The 22,149-nt window shown below is 26.7% G+C and overlaps 1 protein-coding gene and 1 long non-coding RNA gene across 2 annotated transcripts in view; both read left to right on the top strand.

Annotated features, from left to right (window-relative positions):
• The window catches only part of Tis11 (Tis11 zinc finger protein), a 40,666-nt gene extending 19,580 nt beyond the window's left edge, over positions 1-21,086 (top strand). Inside the window, exon 3 of the mRNA XM_015316192.2 lies at positions 9,613-21,086. Within this exon, the coding sequence (XP_015171678.1) occupies positions 9,613-10,944 (1,332 nt within the window). The 3' untranslated portion in view covers positions 10,945-21,086. The remainder of the gene's footprint in view (positions 1-9,612) is intronic.
• LOC149032659 (uncharacterized) overlaps positions 1-22,149 on the top strand; it is a 79,269-nt gene that overhangs the window by 47,276 nt on the left and 9,844 nt on the right. The window lies entirely within an intron of this gene.

Below are 22,149 nucleotides of genomic sequence, written 5' to 3'. Positions count from 1 at the left end.
CTAAGTAAGGATTACAAAAGGAAACATGTGTCGAACGGGTAGATAAAGAATGAACCAAAGAAAAAACCGGATTTCAAGGAAGACCAGAATTGAACAGAACAGTAAAGAAACCACTTTCCGTGATCTTTGAAACACAGGCAGCAATTTGAACGACTGACCAATGGGGGAAGGACTCGGGGGGGTGGGGTGAATCACTGTCAATCCGGTTGCTCAACCGTGGGACCCATAACAGTATATTTGCTTCTTTTATATATATATATACGTAAACTCTAATTTAAACTGAAATTATTATTTATATTCAATGAAACATTCTCAATATAAATCATTCGCATATTATTTTTATTAAAGATTTAAATTATGTAATCCAAGTAAGGATTAACGACAGATATTATTTAATAATCTATAGTAATTTATCTATTAAAAAATACCCGCGTGCGTGCGTGCGTGTGTGTTTGTTTGTGTGTGATAGTAATTACTAATTTATTAACTTATATTAATATAAAAATATAATATAATATATATAATAAAATAAATAAATTAATTATTTATATTATTATATGATATATATTATATATGAGGTCAGCAAATTTGTTAGTAAAATTAAAACATGCCTAGAAACACGCAACGATTGATAATTGATTCAAAACCAATTTGGCAAAATTACAAATATAATATGCCCCTATGAATTTAAAGTAACTAAAGAATAAGATAATATAAAATCTATATCCAGAAGAGAACGAGAAAATATTTGTTCAGGTGAGAAAGGAATTAGCTGCTTGGTAAACTGGCTAGCGAAAGGAGAAAGTTTAATTTAGAAATAGTAGTTTTTAATGATTAAATTATTATATTATATTATATAAAAAAAAAACAATATATTATTACTTTTTCGATTATTCATAAATTTTTGCTTTCTTTTTGTTGTTCATACGATGGAATAGTAATAATAATCATGAAGCAAATGCAGTTAACGTGTGTTCCACAAAGAAAAATATGTTATAAATGTATGTGTATATTCTTATATATATATATATATATATATATATGTGTGTGTGTGTGTGTGTGTGTGTGTATATATATATGTGAATCTATGTACCTTCTTGCGAAGGTGAGTCAGAGGGGTGATACGCTCGTCTGCACCGGAAAGCGAAACGTTCCTTCGTTTGCTCCGCTTGAGATTCTTTTGTTCCTTCTGTTCCTTCTTCGGTGAAAGAAAAACAGTAAAGAAAGAAAGAGAGAGAGAGTGAAACAAAAAGAAAAGAAAAGAAAAATAAAGAAATAAGGGTGGAGAAGAAAAGTCTAATAATGCAGTTTAAATTATTTCCAATTGAAAATTGATCAGAATAATCTATCAATTATTTTGAGAAAATCTTTTGTCACTTATTCTTTTTTTTATTTTATTAAAATTTTTTTTTTTAAGTATAGTATGATATTTAAAATATTCCACTAATACACAAATAATTCGAAAATTTTTTATGGGTTTTGATTGGCATTGTTCTTAACGCATCCAGATTTCTTTACCCCTTTCACTCTATCTTTTGGTATATAATAAATTATATTATTATGGTATACCATAATAATATAATTTACTAATTAAAATTACTAATATACTAATGTATAGTATGTAAAGTATATTAACATAGTAGTATACTATACGTAGTATAATATATTTATAGATTTCTCTTTCTTTTTTTTTATAAATTAGATTAATTAATTATTATAGTTTCGGTTTTCAACAAATATAAAAAAATAATTACTAATTTATTAAGTATTTTTTTTTTATTAATAAAGAATTTTTCTATGCAATATTATTCTATGCTATATTAGAATATTACAGTATATAGTATATAAAAAAACATAACACAGTAATTATAGTAAACCATATCATAAATATGGAATCATTAACGATTCAACATCATTTATGTAACAAAACTAATAAGTCTATAATTAAATATAATCATATAATTAAAATGAATCAATAATAATAATAATAATAAAATTAAAAGAGAGAATCTTCTAAGTTGTTACTATACACAATAATAATTGAATTCGTTTATGGTTTCGAGTCAAAGCTCCTCCTCCATTGTACTAACAAGACCTATTTTTATGTTATGCATTATTAAAGACTTTATCAAGGTCTTTTGTATAAAGGGTTATACAAGGTCACCTTTTGTATACTTAAAAAAACATAAATTACTTTCCGGTAGTATTCTATGTCAGATACTGTCATCTAACAAATAAACACATATGATCGTCGAAAGTATACTTTTTCGAAGTACACATTCTCGCAATATTGCACTCTAATGATCTCTTAATCATTTTTTTTTTTTCATGTGTCATGTGTCAATAACAATAATGAATATCATTGCAACTTTATTAGTATGAATTTTCTTGCCAAATTGGTAAACTCCTTTCCCCTTGCTCATTTGGTTCTTCACACTGAAACTACGTAATCATCTTCATCATCATCATCATTATTATCGTAATCATAATTATCATATTCTTGATCGATGCTATAGTCGTCTCCTTCGTATTTTTTTTCTATTTTTTTTTTTTTTTATTCATTTCTGGTTTTTTTTCGTACACGAAGATTCCGATCACGAGAACGAATCTCTGAATCTCTGAATCTCTTAAGGGAAACTGGTTCGGGTATGGTTTTGGGTTTGGGTTTGGGTTTGGGTTTGGGTTCGCATCGCGTGTCGCAATTCCTACTTACGATTTATTATATATGGCGTGACTTGTATATTATGTACAAAATTACTCTTATACATGTTGCTTATAAGAAGAAATACAAGAGAAAAGTGGTAGGGAGGAGAAGGGGGAGAAAAAAAATAGTTGCGGTAAAGAAAATGTGCGTATTTATTTAAAGATCGATCGAATAAATCGCAACTTACTTTTACAACAAATTAAGATGACTCGATTATCTTTTACACACTTTCATACTTTCACCTGAAATTCTCATGTGTATTTGTGTGTTTTTGCTTGCTTGCTTGCTTGCTTGCGTATTAATTAATCGTCATTAATTTATTTTCAAATCGATAAATAAAGTTAAGCCGATTTATAAATAAAAAAAACTAATTTTACATATATTTTTTTCTTTTTTTTTTGTGATTTAATTTTCAAGGCAATCGTTCTAATTTAAATTTCTTTTTCCTCTTCTTTTTTTCACATATTAATTTCGAATAAATTATTTTATTGATTGTTGTTATATAAGCTGAATGGTATTAAATTATTTAATCAATTAAATTTTTTTTTTTAATAATAAAATATCAACAATTTTGTTTTTTGCAAAACGCACAACTCGATATTATCATTATTATTAAATCAATATAAACGTTCATTTGTTTAATCGTATATTCGGTTCTGGTTTAATGTTTTTATCGAAATAATTGATAAAAGAAAAAAAACATCATCGCTGTATTTTTTTTTAGAAAATACTCAAAAGAGATTGGTTGTTGTAGATTACATCTCTCTATATATATATATTATCAACATACATATAACATATATTATCATATATATATATATATATATATGTATGGTACTTTGTAAGAGGAAAAAAGAACAAATTGGAATGAAAAATGACGACGATGATGCATATATATATATCTTGACAGAAAGAGAGAGAGAGAGAGAGAGTGAGAGTGAGAGAGATAGAAGGTTGGTAGTACCAGTCACCGATTGTGTGTAGTAGTAGTATCACCATGAATGTTAGTCGTCACGATCTCACAATCAGTGTGTAACACGCGTGATTTGCAACGTAAACAACGTGACGTCGTTGCATATCAGTGGCAATCATCGATCTGCAACGATTTAAACCGATCGCAACCTTGTACCAACACGATAAAAATCTAATTAATTATTTTCAATTTTGTTATTATGAAATAAAAAAATTATGTAAATTCATAACGTCTCGCATTATCTTGTAATTTTTGCCCGTTCGAGGCTGATCATTATAATAATTTTATTCCTAAAACGTGTTACTTTTTAAGTCACACGTTTATTTTTAAACGTGTCTTTTGTATTTTCTAATTGCCAAAAGAAATGTTTCGTTTTTAATGTGCTTTTTTTTTTCTTGAGATAATTTTTTTACCCTTCAACAAAAAAATAATTAAAACCAAATTTCGAAGGTATATTTAGTTACTAGTATTTATTGTTCCTTATTTAATGGAAGAATTGAAAGGTCAATCTTTAAAAGCCTGTAAAGGGTTAATCGACTATATTCATATTTTTGTAATTTAATTTAGTAGAAATTTAAATATTTTTTCCTTTGTTTTATATTTACTTTCTTTTATAATATGTTTCATTTAATCTTTATGACAATATATTCTTCTTTCAATTCAATTTTAAAAGAGAGAAAAAAAGAAGAAACGGTCGGTCGTTTTATCCTTCTTAACACTACCCACCTCTCCACCATTCGATTGTGTTTCGTCATTAAAATTTTGTCACAGATAAAATTTGACGCGTTTATCATCTCGTTTCTTTAAATTTCGATAAAACAACGTTTATTAATATTATTACAAACACAAAATTCTACTTAATTATGAAATACTCGAATTCTGATTAATTTGCGTACAAGGAAAGCAAGAAAGAAAAAGAGAGGTAGAAATAAATATACTCACATCCATACATACATACATATATATAGATATATATACAAACGTACATATAGATATACATATATCATACATACACATATACATACATACATATAAACAGCATACGTATTACTGCAAACTTAGCAAAGCTAGCAATCGAGTTTGCTACACATACATACGTATATATATATATACAGCATATCATACATATATACATATTATGTACTGCAAACTTAGTAAAGCTAGCAATCGAGTTTTGTTAACACATATAACACATACATATATATACAGGAATTATGCATACACACAACACACACATATAGTTGATCTCCAATAGGAGTGGGCGAAGATAGCAAGCAAAAGCAAGCAAGAAACAACCAAGGAGATATTATTTCTCCTTGGATATCGAAGTGGAAGCCGTAATGTGTGGAAGCAAAAATATACGAGATAGAGAGGGTGGTTGTGGGGGGAGGGAGTTGGGTAGAGAGGAAAAGGAGGGAGAGAAGCAGCAGCAGAAAAGACGGCCAGTGCACTGCTCGCACATTCGTCCTACGTTTCGCATCTTATGTATTTACTACATACGCACGCACACGAAAGTGCATTCATGCATGCGTGCGTGCGTGCGTTGTGCTGTTACTGCTACTTTTGCAACCTTGAGAGAGGTTCTTTGTGCGGTTCAGCGCGTTTCTTCTGAGCGCTTATCTTTTATATATATTATATATAGTATGTTCAATATGTTTAAATATTTATTATTAAATTACCTTTATTATTATTATTATTATTAATAATTCAATACGCAAATTAAAAAGAAAATGTGATAATACTTTTTTTTTAATCTTTTTCAGTAATATTTTATTTCTGTAATAGAATGTGGTATATTAAAAATATTGAAAAGATAAAAAAAAATACCAAAACTATTGAATTATTATATTAAGATTATAATGATTAGTATACTTAAAAGTTAGAAAATTAAATAATCTCTTTCAAATATTCAATATGTTGTCTATTTATGTTATAATATTATTTATATTATATTATTAATGTTATATAATATTATAATTTATCGTATAACAATATATGTCTGTCTATTAAAATAATCTTAATAATAAGAAAACTATTTATATATACTACAGATTCGCGTAGTATATATTTTAAGTTAACTTATTCATTGAACACAAAATATATATTTTTAACTTTATTTTTAAATTTATCCCTTTAGTCTGTCTAATAACTCTTCTAACATAAAGTTTCCCTTTCTATTTCCGTTTCGTGTAACACAAGCGTGCTATTTCACACACATACACATATCAGTACATACCTATGTCTTTATTAGCAACCAGCAGTGTTCACTTAAACACACACTTGTTGTGTGTGTTCGAAGAAGAAGAATAAGAAAAAAGTGAATAAGAAGCGTGTGGTAGTTTAGATGGAAAGTCATCATTTTAAGAGAAAGAGAAGAATGACTAGTTGGGTTGGTGATGTCTAGTCTCGATGCTACGAAACGTCTTGTTCGGTGAATCATCGAAGACACAAGACAAAACGAAGTTCTTTCTCCTCCACGAGAATATAGTAAATGGGTATTCGAAGGTTATTGCTGTTCTGCTACTTTACGAAACATGTGTTCTGTTACACACCATCGTTCTTTCTTTCTCTCTTTCTTTCTCTTTAATAGTTTCAGGAACTTACTCTCATCGTGAATATAATCTAAACGAGAGTCAGCATTTCTGGGAAAATTTCGATGGTTTATTTTCTCAATTAACGTCTCACCCAAATCCCCCCTTCCCTTCCCTTTCCTGTCTTTCTTCTTTCTTCACATATATACCTTCTCTCTCTCTCATTCATCTTTTTTTATTCATCGTATAGAAAATTAAACATGGACAAACACACGTGACGTAATTTTTCAACGGTACGCATCAAAATTCGTTGAGAATATATCTGGAAACGTGATTAACATTCTCTCTCTCGTTCTTTATTGTAATCTATAGTTATATATATATATATGCGCGTGTGTGTGTGTTTGCGTGTGTATTATCATGCGTAACACGTGGTCTTTTTTTTTCTTATAAGCTCGTTAATAAACGAGCAAACGTTAAAATTGGCACGGCTTTTTGCATATCTCCTTCAAAGATCGTACGAAATTATCCAAGCAAGGATAAATGTTGAATGTTTTCATTCAAATATTGAAGAAAAAAAATAAATACCGCGAAAATTCAAATAATATTTGTCTTTCACCTGAATATAATATATTCTGAGGAAGATCATTTGTGTATTTCTGTAATATAAACTTCACATACACACATATACACTTTCGATATTATTTTTTTTTTCTATTATTTACTGAGTACCACAAAAAAGATAACAGATAAAAAAAAAATTACAGAAGTAAAAATTATGTTCGTTCGTATCTTGTTCTCTCATATATACATACGTAATAAATACATCGAACATATTCCGATAAGAAAACAATGCACAAATAAGAGTATTTATAAACGTATTATTATAATACGTATATAGGTGTGCTACGTTAAATAAGTATGAACATGTATATATGTATATATTTGCGTAAAAAAACATTGGTTATATAAATAATAATTTAGAAACACGTTAAATGCGATAATGCGCATACATATCCGGTCAGCCATGATGACAACACGACTACGACTACCAATGAAACCAAACTTGTATTAAATCTTTTCGAAAATAATAACAAAAAAAACAACAACACAACAATAATACGATTTAAAAATAGTTATTGTTGTTTAGGAAGGAGGAATGAAAATCAATGTTAAATAAAAGAAAATAAGAATAATAAACATCGAAAAAATAAATCGAATTAAAGTTTGGGAAAGGAGAGTGGGGTTTAGGGGACAAAAATGATTGGCTGAGAATGTAAAATGGCGGTTGCTGACTGACTACCCGCACGTTCATGTGTGTATATATATATGTGTGTGTGTGTATATATATATATATATCTGACTGCTTATCTTTCGTGCTTGGAAATTTCCATTCGCGTTTATATCATGTAAACCTATATGTATTCTTGTGTGCGTGTTTCGAATGATGTTTTGTGTTTGTGTGAGTATCGTACACGTACGGATAGATGTTTATGTGTGTATACTTCGATGAGAAATCGGTCTTGGACGGTTATTATATCGTCGTCGATTATGACAATACGATTTCTCGATGTGTTGGTTGGTTATGTGTCATTTAAAGAAACCGAAGCTTACTACAATCTAACACCACACATACACACAAGCTCGTTATTCTTTTCGTTGTGTTAAAAGGACTTTGGTATTATAAACGTGATGATAAACTAACGATGAAGGAACGTGTAAAAAAAAAAAGAAAAAAAATTCATCAACCGTGTATGTGCGTCTTGTTGTGTGTACAGTGTTTTGCGTGATTTCTCTCTTTCTCAAGTTTTGCGATACTCGAGAATAATGTAGTCTCCGTGTTACCTGTTAGATTTTTTTTTCTTTGTTTTTTTTTTTATCTAAGCAAAAAAGTAGCATCGAGATATTTTCAAAGCAAAATTTCCTTTATGCGCGCACCAAGAGAATGTTGATTAGTAAAAAAAAATGTAAAACCTCGACAAAACAAATTGACCAAATATTTTTTATTTGATTTTAGTTTTGTTTTTTCTTTTTTTAATCGAAGTTTAATTAGAAAAAAATTAGTTCCATAGAAGAGTCAAAACTTTTAGATTTACTGACATCGTTAACTCCCATTTATTATTATATCTTAATTTTAAATTATTAAAATTTTATTTTTTACTTCAGCAAGAAAACAACAACCTTGTCGATGAAACGTTAAATAATAAATAAAGAAAAGAAAATAGAGACTTGAATTAATATACTTTTCAAGATAATTCCTCGAATAAAATTAGTATTATATTTATAATTTTCTTTTTATTATTTTTATATACTTCTTTGTTGCTTATATTATTAGAATTCAGTCGGTTGAAAAAAAAAAACTGTAACAATTTATTTTTCAAGACGTGTTCTTATCAGAAGAGAAAATACGGTCTTATTGAGGATTTCGAAGTGTCAACAACTCGAATAATATGGCGTAATTCTCACGACGTTGTCGTGAAAGATAAATCACATAGTTACATTACTTTTGTCTTCTTTTTTCACGTATACACGTATATAATTATAATAGTATTGTACTAGTTATCATAATAGTTTTGTATGAGAAGAAGTGAGAGAAAGAAATATATAATCAACAAAAGATCTTTATTTCTATTATGTTTTTCTGAAGATGATAGAACGTTGTTGACGATATATTAACACACACATATTACAATTTTGTTTCAACAATATAAGAAAATTTTCCATAATGACAATTTTCTTTAATTTTTTTTTAAATCTTTCTATCTAAACATTTACGGGGGTGGGGGTAGTTTTTACCCGAAAAAAAATATAAAATAAAGTATCAAGTATTATTATCTGTAAAAGATTCTAAAAGTGGAAATTACGATCCCAAGTTTTAATCCCGTCTTTAACATAAAAATGTAAAATCGTAATTAAGGAGAACAATCTTCAGGAAGTTACCAAGCGCACGTTCTTCTTATTCTACTATCATCAATTAATACGACTATAAGTAACACCGTTATTTAAAGAAGATTAATACTTCCGATAGACTATTAAATAGAAGAAGAAAAACCTTGAACGAAGTAATTTTCTTTAATATCGAACTGCCAGTGTGTTTACTGGTTTCCGTTTTCAATATCATATAGAATCAGAAAATAATGTGAGATTTTATTTTATATTTTTTTTTCTTTTTTTATTATTAAACTATAACTATCATTATCGAATCAAAGCTTTACGTAATAATTCGTTTTGTAATCTCTGTCAAGGTTCCTTCCTCCCATTAGATTTTTTTTCTATTTTTGTGTATATCTAATAATGTAGTATTGTAACTTACATGTAGATTAAAATATAACAACAAGAATAATAACAAAAAAAAAACACCTAATTGATTACAATTATAAAGTAATTTTTTTTTCTTTTTGCAGAACACGAATTCTACGAAGAGCAAGGAAACAGCAAATACCAGCGTGGTACCGATTTCATCTGTCAACAACAGTAACAATGCAACGAGCGGGGGTCACGCACCTCTTCGTCGTAGTTACACATCATTTGTGACGACGTTGATTGAACAACATCGTAAACTCGACAGGAGCGTTAGCGAACCAACGTCCCGTTACAAGACAGAACTTTGCCGACCGTTCGAGGAAAGTGGCGCCTGCAAATACGGGGACAAGTGTCAGTTCGCGCATGGGTATACCGAATTACGAAATTTGGCTCGTCATCCAAAATATAAGACTGAGCTATGTCGCACCTTCCATTCAATTGGTTTTTGTCCATACGGACCACGGTGCCACTTCATTCACAACTTCGAAGAGGCACGCATACATAATCAGAAGGTTAGCGACGAGATAGGCTTACCTCAGCCAAACATCTTGGGTCTTAATCCGTTTCTGGCGGCTGCAGCCGCAGCAGCAGCCGTATCTAACAATGCTGGTACAACTACAACAAGTAACAACAACACCAACAGTAATGCTGCAACAACAGCAGTCACGGTAGTTTCCGGTACTGTTGCTACTCATAACAACAACATCCCTACCCTGAATTCTACCAATTTTAACGTCGGTTTGCTCAAACGGATTGCTGTTGCTAGTTCGCCTCAAGAAGTAGCAGTTGCTGCAGTAACAGCCGCCGCTAACAATTCATCCCAAAATCTAATTAGAACAAATTCTTTGAATTCAGCTTATAGTTCAGCTAATGTATTTATTCCACCCTTGATCCGAACCAATTCTCTAAGCCTGGGCTCGACTCAACAACAACCACAACAGCAACATCATCACCAGCCACAACAACAACAACAGCAACAGCAGCAACATAATCATCATCACCATCATCATCATCATCGTCAAACTTGTGCCAATGTCGTCAGGAGTAGTTCAATCGTTGGATCAACCAGGCCAAAACCATTGAACCTCAGTCCAACTTTCTCACTTGGTAGTTCTGCGGATTCCGGTTCACCACCATCTAGTCTCAGTCAATCACCCACCAATTCAATGGCAAGTTTCTTTGGCGACGAACAAGGAAACTTAACGGCCAGTAATAGCCTGTCGACAACTGCATTCAGTTTTGGACATAATTTTGGATTAATCGAACCTAGACAAACTCCAAGTCCTCACACGAATCTTTGCAGTTCCTCCCTCAGTTCCGATGACATTGCACCTAGAACTCCATCACCGTTATCACCTAACGCCGAGTCAAGGTTACCCGTATTCAATAGGATCAGTAGCAACCTTGGTGACTTTGAAAATCTTAAGATCTAAATTAATTATTCTTAATCGTTACACTATCTTACACTTGTGCGCCTGTATGTGTTTTCTCTTTTTGCAACATCTTGAAAGAAAACATATGCGCTTGGTTTTTTTTTCCTTTTTTTTTCCTCTTTTTCGCACATCGTATTTTTTTAAACGACGTTTTTGCAAATTTCCATCGATTTAAAAAAAAAGCTATTTTTTAAAAATATTTCCTTAGAGAGAAATAGAGTTAGGAGTAGGAGGATGAAATTACGTAAAGAAAATAATTTCATTTTTTTGTTTACTCTATCTACTGTTTTTCGATAAGAACGAAGGAGGGGAGGGTTAAGATCGATCATTTTCTTCCTTTTCTTCGTTCTTATTTTTTCTTCACGCTTATTATTTAAAGCATTTTCTCTTTCACTTCTTTAATTCTATTTCTTCTGGTGCTTTCTTTTCTTTTCTCTTTTCTTAGAGAATTCTTTTTTTTGAGCAACTCATCTTTAAAAGTAGTTTACTTACTATTAGTTATTAAACTACTATTTAAAGTTCTCTTTTTTTCCCCACCTTTCATATCCTTATTTTTCAATATTTTAATTTAATTATTTTCATTATTATATATTATTATTATTACTAACTATTTTAAATAATTCATATATTATTATTCTTATTAATATTAATATTATTATTATTATTATTATCATCATTAAATTAGATTAGATAAGTTAATTATTATTATTATTATTCTTAATAACACTTTAAATATTTCAATATATTTAAATATTATCTATTCTGTAATTAGCGATCGCGTTCTTAAAAACTTTTTCTTATTATTTTAAATTAGTTAAGAACAAGGAAAAAAAAGTAATAATAATAACAACAACATATTATTCTTAATTAGATCGTGCGTTTTTTTTTTTTATCAATCAAAAAACTTTAGTAGAGGAAAATCTTTCAATGATAATTAAACGAGAGATTTAATCCCCCCTTTTTTTTTCTTCCCTCTAACTAATTGATAGGCGTTCGTTTTTCTTTTCTTTGCATATTTTTTTACTCATTAGATTTAAATATCTGGTTTTTAAAAAAAACTACGTCTCGGAACAATGAATAAAATTATCCCGGAAAAATATCGTGACAGGATCATCTCGTGTGAATCTTTCATATATATATAAATATGTACACATTTATATATATATATATATAGTTATATTTATATTTATATTTTTATTTATATTCATATTTATATATTATTTAACAAAATAAAGGAAAAAAATGGTATCATTACATAAAGTAGAGATAATTGATAAAAATTTCATTGTAGATAGGAGGATTAGAGTAGAAGAGGTGAGAGAGGAAGGAGGAAGATGGCAAAAAAAGAAGAGAATAAATCCTTTTTTTTTTCTTATTCCACGTGTTTTGGACTTTAGTTTTATTTTATTAATAATAATTTTATTTCTTACTATTTTTCTTTTTTTAATAATATATAAAGGGTAAAAAAAATACAAAACAAAAACGTCTATGGAAGATGTAACCATCTCTCTCTCTCTCTCACTTTCTCTCTCTTTTGTATTTCTTTCCTTGATTTATTTATTTATTAATTAATAAATAATTGATTCACACGAGGATCTTATAAAAAAAATACAGTTACATTTTAAATCCGGGGCAGGTATAACGTTGCAATATTATAATTTCCATTGAGAATTTGTAAAAAAAAAAAAAAACGTTTAATATAATAGGAATAATAACAACAATAACAAAATGATAATTTTTTTTTCGTTTCTTCGGGTATATTTATTTACTGATTATTTCTTTCGGGTTTTTTTTTCTTTGATCGTGTCTCCCTTCCCTCCCCCCTTCTAATTATTTTCTTCTCTTTGCTAGTTTTCTTTTTTTGCTTTTTTGTTTTGTTTTTTATCGTGAACTACTGTCGTTTTGACATGAGTTGTGAGATGTTTTATCGTAGAAAAGGTAGAAGAGAGTTAAAAAGAAAAAAAGAAAATTGATGAATTTTTTTTTTTTTCATTTTTTTTTTATCTCTCTTCACAACTCTTTTCTCCAGAGGTAAAGGAAAAAAAATCGACTGAATGAATGAAAAAATAAATAAAAAGGAAGACAGACAAGCTGACGGACGAACGAACGAACGAACGAACGGAACGAAAATTTTCTTCTTTTTTTTTTTTTTACTAATTGAAAATTAGTATAACGACTTAGAGATGAGGTTTCGAAAAAAAAAACAACTACAGGGGTTTTACTGCCCTACCACCGGGGTTTATAAAAAAAAAACAATAATTGACAAGATTTGATTTGTGTGCAACAAACAATAATATAATATATAGACGCCCGATGATAATATAAAACGGATAACTAACGTAACAATAATTGCAACAAATTATAAATTGCGTATTGTTTTTTTTTTTTTTTTTAATCAAATTTTTTATCTGTGTTAGCGAAAAATATGCGCTAAGTTGTGCGTACACATGCAGAGAAAAAGTGAGAGATAGGAAAAAAAATAACAACACAAAAGAAGAAGACGAACAAAAAAAATTGCGACCAATTGCGCAAACACGATTAGATTAAAAAAAAAAAATAAAAAAACATTTAATATTAATATATTATGACGCGCGTAATTTCCCCCCCCCTTTTTCTAGTTCTTTTCTTCTTTTTTTTTTTTTTGTATTTATTACATTTTTTTCTCATTTTTTCTCATTTTATATATACATATATATATATATATACATACAGATATATATCCATGCACAATTAATCTTCTTACCCCTTCCCTGTTTAAGAAATAATAATAATAACAATAATAATCGTTTATTATAAGCTTCGTTCGTCTTCCATTATTATTATAAATTATATCGTAGTTGTAATTATGCGAAAGAACAAGATATAAAAAAAATGAATGATTGAAAGAAAGAGATGATACACATTTTTCTTTAATAATTAATACTTTGCATAAAAATGAAAGGAATTGAAATCGATTTATTCTTTTATTTAAAAAAAAAAAAAGAAAGGGAATGATAATTAAATAATTTAGAAAAATATCCAACGGCAATGACTAATATCCCGAGATTATTTATTATTTATTTTTTTCTTCTTTTTGTTACAAAAAATTAAAAAATTCATCATGTGCAAGAAGAAATACATTTAGAATGACACACTAGTTTCAAAAAAAAAAAAAGTTATTCTAATATTTTGTCTGTCTTGTCTTTCTCATTACCAAAAATTCTTATTTAAAAAGAAAAAAATTATTAAAATCGAGTATTAATTTAAAAAATTAAAAATAATATATATTTAAATACTTAGATACAGTGATTGCTTTGCGCTCAAAATTGATTTAAAAAAAAGAACATAAATTATGCAAATCAAAATTTTTCATTAAAAAAGAATAAAAAATATTAAACTTTTGCTTTTTCTTAGAAAGACTTTTGTTCAGAAATAAAAAAAAATAATAAGAAAAGAACAAAGAAAAAGAAGCAAAAATTTGTAAATTTTAATATCAAATGTAAATTATTGTTTAAGAAATGCAACATTTTAATTATTACCATGAAAAAAAATCACATTGAGTATTTATTTAAAAGTAATTACCAGAATATAATATATTCAATGAGTAATTAACAAAATGTTCACATTGATTTTCTTGCATATAATTTTACTTTTGAAAATAAGAAGAAAATAATTATTTCTTCAATAACACACATTGAAGAATAACTATTATTCGAATTCATTGAAAATAACATTAATCAATTAATATTGTTCAAATCTATGTATCAATAAATTTTGTATCTAGTGAATTTGATTAGAAAAGAAAAGAAAAAAAAGGGAAAAGATCTAATTTGATTTGCATAATGGTGTAAATTTTGAGTATAAAAGTATTCCCCCCCCAGGTACTATTATACGAAAGACTACATTATGTTCTTCAGGCAAGATAATAATTTTCAAGAAAAAGGTATAAGACGGGTAGTGGTGCGATGAGGTTTGGGAAGAAGGGGGGTTTTTGTTTGCGTGGGCGCGAAGAATTTTATTTTCAACGAATCAAAACAAATTTAGTCATAAATATTTACTCATACACGTGTGCTTCTTATTTAATGTTTTCTTTTTTTTTTTTTTTTTTGGTAACATCAGTACGTAAGTGGGTGTTTGGAGGAGTAGTTGAATTGTTATTTATATCGGCGATAATATAATTTATATAAATGCTATTTATTCCATTCGTTCGTAGAATTATTCCCCCTTTCCAACTCGTCAATCGGTCACTTCACTTTTCCTCTCTTATGCATATTTTTTTGATTGTTTATTATCGTGATGAAGAATATATTGTCATTCGTGTAATTGCATTTAATTTTTGTTTTATTTTTTTTTTTATTATTACTATATATATATTTGATTGTATTTTTAAATACGTACATAAATTATTTTGAAGCAATATTAAGTAAATAAAAATAGTGATACAAAACAAATATATATATAAATATATATATTTATAATATATAATTATTTAAAAATACATATTAATACAATACATCGTGATAAAGAGCAAAAATCGTATTTTGTAGTATATTTAAATCCATGCAAATATTATATATATATAAATATATATATATAATACTGTTCTTTTTCATAAATGCTAAGGAAGGAGGATGTGTGATATCTTTTTATTAATATTAATAGAACATATTCTATTATTAAAAAGAAGAAAAAAACAAATGGTTAAGAGGAGGTGGAGGAGGAGAAAGGTGCCGAATTTATTGTCGTTAGACAAAAAAATTATATATTTCCAACTAATATTATTCTATTTTCTCAATTTATATGTTATTTTTCTATTTTTTTTCTATTTTGGATAAACTAAAAACTGTTATGTTTCAAACCCGACTCGAAGAAGTAATTAAAATAATGCATTGAAAAAAGACTGCATATATTATTAACAAAGGAAAAGAAAAAAATAAATTAAAAGATTTATTAAGTATATAAAGATCATTCAAAAGGAGAGCAAAATTAAAAAAAAAAAAACAAAACAAAAAAGAGAAAAATTTTTTTTCTTTTTTTTTGCATTATATTCGTCACCTTGGCTACTCCTAGATATTTAATATACAATAATTTAAGTAGAAAGAATATAAACGATAAAAATTAACAAACAAAAAAAGAAAAGGAAAACGCAAATCTTTACATGACGTGGTTTGTGAAAATCGAATACATTCTGTACATATATATACGTACGCACATATAATATAACAAACACATATCTACACACATAGGACATACACAAGCAGACACACATTTTAACTGTCATATTCTTCTTATCGAAAGATAGTTAGCCTAACAACAACAACACAACAACTGTTATTAATTATTATTATTATTATTATTATTATTATTACTATTTAAAAGAAAGTTTCATTTAATTTATACCCATATATTAAAGGTAGATTAAGCTTTATTATTATTTTATATTAATTATTAAATTTATTATTATTATTAATACTATCCTTATAGTTATCATTATTGTATTATTATTGTATTGATAAAGAAACAAATCATACATGTTTCACGACGATTTAATGAAAATAACGAACAATGTTATTTTTATTCTTTTTTGAAATGAAAATTTCTCAATTTTTTTTTATGTCTCTATAAAAGAGATTATTAGATTGATTCGGAATAAGAACAAATTCGAATTATTTTCCATTTTCTTAACTTCGATTGATTTGAAAAAGAAAGAAAAAAGGGTGTTACTTTGAGGAAAGAAATAAAAATGATTTCAGAAGGAAAGAATTATAAAGAAAAAACAAAGTGTGTACAACGTGCATTGATTAAATTAAAAAAAAAAAAAAAAAAAAAAAAAAAGGAATCTAGATATTTTTTTTCTTTAACTCTATTTTACGTTTTTTTACACAATTTGTTTTTTTTCTATTTTTACTTTTTACGAAAAGATAACAAATGATATGAAAGGAAGATAATAAATTATTATTCTTCTTTTCCCAAAATGTTTGATTCTTTTTTTTCATTCATTTCTTTTTACTCTTAAAAGCACAAGAAATTGAGAGAGAGAGAGAGAGAGAGAATTTAAAAAATTCAACATACGAACGCGAAATCATTTTCACACTATTTCTCTTTCTCTCTATCATTAATAATTAATAACAATGTAAGCGTTATTAGTTAATATAATCATTAATATAATATTATTACTATTATTATTATATTACATTATACTATATTATAAATTTATTTATATAATTATTATTATTAATAATGTTAATATATTATTACTATTATTAATATTTAAGTATGCAAGAGGTAATATACATTTTTATTGCCATATATATTCTTAAATATTATGGTAATAATATATGATATAGTGTATCATCCTTATAATCCAAACCCCTTCTAATTAATGAAATCTTTCGTTAATTTCGAATTGATTAATTAATTTATGTCATCTGAGAGCAAATTTTTGCGTAAAGGATGTGTGCGACCGAACGCATTTAAAGCTCGTTATTATATAACTGCACGCATATATATATATATATATATATATATAATACGTTTGTAATTGTGGGTAAACTGTTTATTGATTGGCCCTGGGTCATGATATATATATATATACATATATATACAATTTATTATGATACACGCAAGTATATCAATACATTAACATATGTATGTATGTATGTATATATATATATATATATATATATATATATATATATATATATATGTACGCATACATATATAACATAAAAAATAAGACAAATAATGCATACATATGTATATATATATAGATACATATATGCATCTATATATACATACGTATGCAATTTTAGTGTAAACATATTCTAATTAATTTCCATTATTTAATGATTATTTAATTTCCTTTTTTTTCTTCTCTCTTATATATATATATATATACATTCTTTTTTTTTCTTTTTTCATTTTTAATTATTATATATTATTAATATTTACTATCTATTTTGATACTCCTCTACCACCGTTGTTTTACATTGATTACTGTCATTTTTCAATACCGTCATTTAAGATACCTTAAAAGATTTCTTTTGTTTTTTGGGGCCAATTGTCAACGAGCGGTGCGCATAAAGACAAGAATTGAAAGATTGCGCACGTTTTTCATAAGAAAATAAACCGATTTATGTAGTAAACTAATAGAAAATGTTAATTATTATCAACGCTAATATATATTTTCTTCACATTTGCGCACCCTCGAAATTCTGATCTCGTTTTCCATCACCATCATCCCCTTTTGGTATTCTTCCATTACATTTTCTTTATTTTTCTAATCTTTTTTCCTTTCCGTTATCATCGTCATTATTATTATTATTATTATTATTATATTATTAATATTATGTTATTATTATTATTATTATTATTATTATTATTATTATTATTATTATTATTATTATTATATCATATTGTATATTCTGTTTCCCTTCATACAAGATTTTTTAATCAAAACTGCGGTCCCCCCCCCAAGTTGTGCCACGATACGAAACAACACGAAACACATAGACAACACGCGCACACACACTCATAAGCGATAAACGTATATAATAAAACATAGTTTTTTTTTCTTTTTATTATTTCGTATCGTGTTTCCAGTGTTTTCAGCTTCCGAGCTTCCCCCTTGAGTCTCCACCCTTTTTCCTACGCTTCAATATTATTATTATTATTATTATTATTATTATTATTATTATTATTATTATTATTATTATTATTATTATTATTATCTATTATTATTAATATTATTACTATTATTATTATTATTATTAATATTTTTATCCCTACTTACCTTTCCGTTGTAGACTTGATTCTTGAAATACTACCCCCAAAACCCCCACATAAACTTATACATGATAAATATAATATTAATAATAAATATAATATACATTTATACATGTATGTCTCTTTTTAATTTAATATATTTATTTTTTCAATTGAGTATTTATATATTTATATAATATTTTATACTACGTTCATTAAAAGCATAGTAATGCGTTATATATAGTATGTATATCGCGTTAACATGTAATAAATAAAAAAAGAAAAAAAAATAATAAAAAAAATAAAATAAAGAAAGAAAAATGCTACTCATATGAATATATCGATCTCTGTTCTCGGTTGGGAAAAGCCAACAATTTTTTTTTTTTTTTAATTATAATTATAATAATATATATATTATTATAAATAATAAAAAAATATTATGGGGGTACGCAATTACGTTGTATTTTCGTTTTTATTCAATTTTGTTCTTTTCTCCTTTATTATTCATTATAATTCGCTCAATTTTTTTTATTAACTATCTGATATTGTCTGATTTTGTGAATTTACATATTTGATCAAAATTATTTACTCTTTTGTTTTTTTTTTCATATCCTTTTGAACGATGATACCATATAGAGAAAATTTCATTTATAGGAAGAAAAAAATAAGCGTACTTGCCGATATAATATAATACAAATAAACGATATAAATAATTGCTATGTTTAACTCTTTGTGATATGTTAACCCTCGCCCCTCCTTCCTCTCACCTCTTACCTAATCACCAATCAATTTTCCCTTCACGAAGACGATCAAAATTCTGTCTCATTGGCCTGTTCTTTTCTTCTTTCTTTTCCTCTGGTTTTATTTTATTTTATTTTTTTTTAAAGTATGTACACTATATATTTTTATGGGATTCTTTTTATTTTGTGCTTTACTGTTCCCCCATGTTTTTTTTTCTTTTTTATTTTTTTCTTCAATTTCGATTAATTTTCTATACGACCTAATTTTTCTTTTTGTTTTATTTTTTATATATATATATATATATATATATATATATATATATATAGAAGAGAAAGTGGTATTATTTATAATTTTTTCAATAAACCGTAATACGATTAGTAAATATAACAACGGAAATTAAAAGGGAAAAGAATAGTGCAAATTACGAGCTGCTAAGAACGTCTTCGGTGTGATACAATATTAAATGAAAAGGTTTGTTAAATGCGTGTGCATTAGTTTGCATATGCATCTGTATTGTATGTACGAAAGCCAATTGATGATAGGTTGGCAGAAATCGTTCGAAAAACTAATTTCAATTGAAATACGCATGAACAAGAACGTCGACGGTACAAAGAAGTTAAAAGTTCGTTTTTACTTGTTTTTTTCTATTTATATATATAAAATTTAATTTTTCTCAACAACCCTTTTACATATTTTAATAATCCTTAATACTAAATGAATTCAGATATTGCATTTTTTTTTTATTTCATTTATTTAAATAGTTACAACGAATATAATTTTTAAAATAAAGAAATAATATTGATGGTATATTTTATTAAAATAATAATAATATTATTATTATTATTATTAAATTTGTATTAGATGAAAGTAAAAGATTTAGATCACTGAATTTCTAATTAACACGTTGAGCGCCACGCGAATTCTTAGAGAAATTCTCGTCAGGCCACAGACGTTATTTTGTATTGAAAAAATAGTTGAGCGTGTCAGTCACAAGTGACTGACACGGCCTAAACGAAAAGTCTAGTGTCAGCCACCGATGACTAACGTGGCGCTCAACGTGTTAAGAATAAAAATTTGTACCGTGGGACGTTAATTATGTTAGTACTCGAACGATTTCACGTTGATGGGACCATAGAAGTGATAAAATAATAATAAAAATATACATACATATACATATTTACATACGTGTTTAAACAATAGATGGAAAGTTTGGAAAATAATGTTTCTATAATTGGGAAAGGGTGAGTGTACGAGAATGTGAAATAATGATTGGAAGATATATTATGTCAAGAACGAATTTTTTTTATGTCCACAGAGTATAATTAACTACATATATATGCATATGCATATTTATTATAATTTTTTGTTGTATTTATTCCTTTTGTACTTTGCGTGCGCCAAACCTTTCCTGCGATCTTACGTTTGGTTTATTATTTTTTTTGTTTTGTTTATTTTTTTCTTTTCTTTTGGATTTTGTTGTTGTCAAAACAGGAAAAAGAAAGAAAGAAAGATAAATAAATAATGCGAATTAAACGATTAAAACAATGATCACACACACATATACTCCTTTAAAAACAATTCTTATTCGTAGTGTGATAATTATGCTACAAGAATTTATTTAATACAATTTTATTATAATAAATTAACCAAACTGGTAATGCTGTTTTGTTTTTTTTTTACTTCTTTTCTTTTTTTTTGTTTAATTTTTTTGTTCTTTTCTGTTTTTTTCCTATTTATCTATCACCATAAAGCTTTTGAAAACATTCGTCCATTCCTATTATCCTTTGTCCTTTCCTTTAATATTATTATTATTATTAATAAGACTTATATTTATTATTAATATTATGTAATAATTATTAAATAAGTGATTAAAACTTATGCCATTTTTATTCCTTAAAAAAATTAATTAATTGAAAAGAAATTTTTTATCTATAAATGTTTAAAAGAAAAAAAACATTTCACGTATATTTATATGCAAAAAGAGATAGAAATAAGAAATAAATTTAAATATATGCAGGTAAGTAAAGAATATAAACTTATAAATTGACCATTAAAAATCCAGAAGATTTGTTTCGTAATATATAAAAAAATAATTAGTAATTTCAAGAAATATTTATAATAAGATAAAAAAAAGATTAACACTAGATTTACGGATGTTTTGTTCATTATTTTTTAATGACGTAATAACATTGTTTGAATAAAGGATTGAGTAAAGGAATTGAACTAATATTTACGTATATTTCATTACGTAACTAAAAACCAATAAGTTTTCAAAAAATAGTATTTAAATTTTATAAATATATAAAATAATCAAATGTTCAATGAGTCAAATTGGCTCAATTCGTAAATCTAGTGTTAAGAAAGATGTTTATTTAGATTTTAAATCTTATAATTAAAAACTTGAAAGAGAAACAAGTTAATTTTGTTTAATGTTATTACAAAAAGAAACAATTGAAAGAAAAAAAAGAAAAGAGTAATCAAAAAAGAATATAACGAAGTTGCAAGCACGTATGTATGTGTACACATATATACACATAGTATATATATATATATATATATATATATATATATATATAGATGCATACATACGTTGTATTATTTATACGCTCGATCAGGAAGAGTCACAGGAAGTGCAGTGCACTCCTTGCGGCTAAACGTCACTCCTTTTTTATTTTTTATTTTATTTTTTTTTTCATAGTAGAGTTCACGACTTAGAAAGAA

This window comes from Polistes dominula, unplaced genomic scaffold, assembly GCF_049000335.1.
Source record: "Polistes dominula isolate Pdom_NZ unplaced genomic scaffold, Pdom_raw_medaka contig_73, whole genome shotgun sequence".
In the NCBI taxonomy this organism is placed as follows: Eukaryota; Metazoa; Arthropoda; class Insecta; order Hymenoptera; family Vespidae; genus Polistes; species Polistes dominula.
This window is presented reverse-complemented; position numbering and strand designations above follow the sequence as displayed.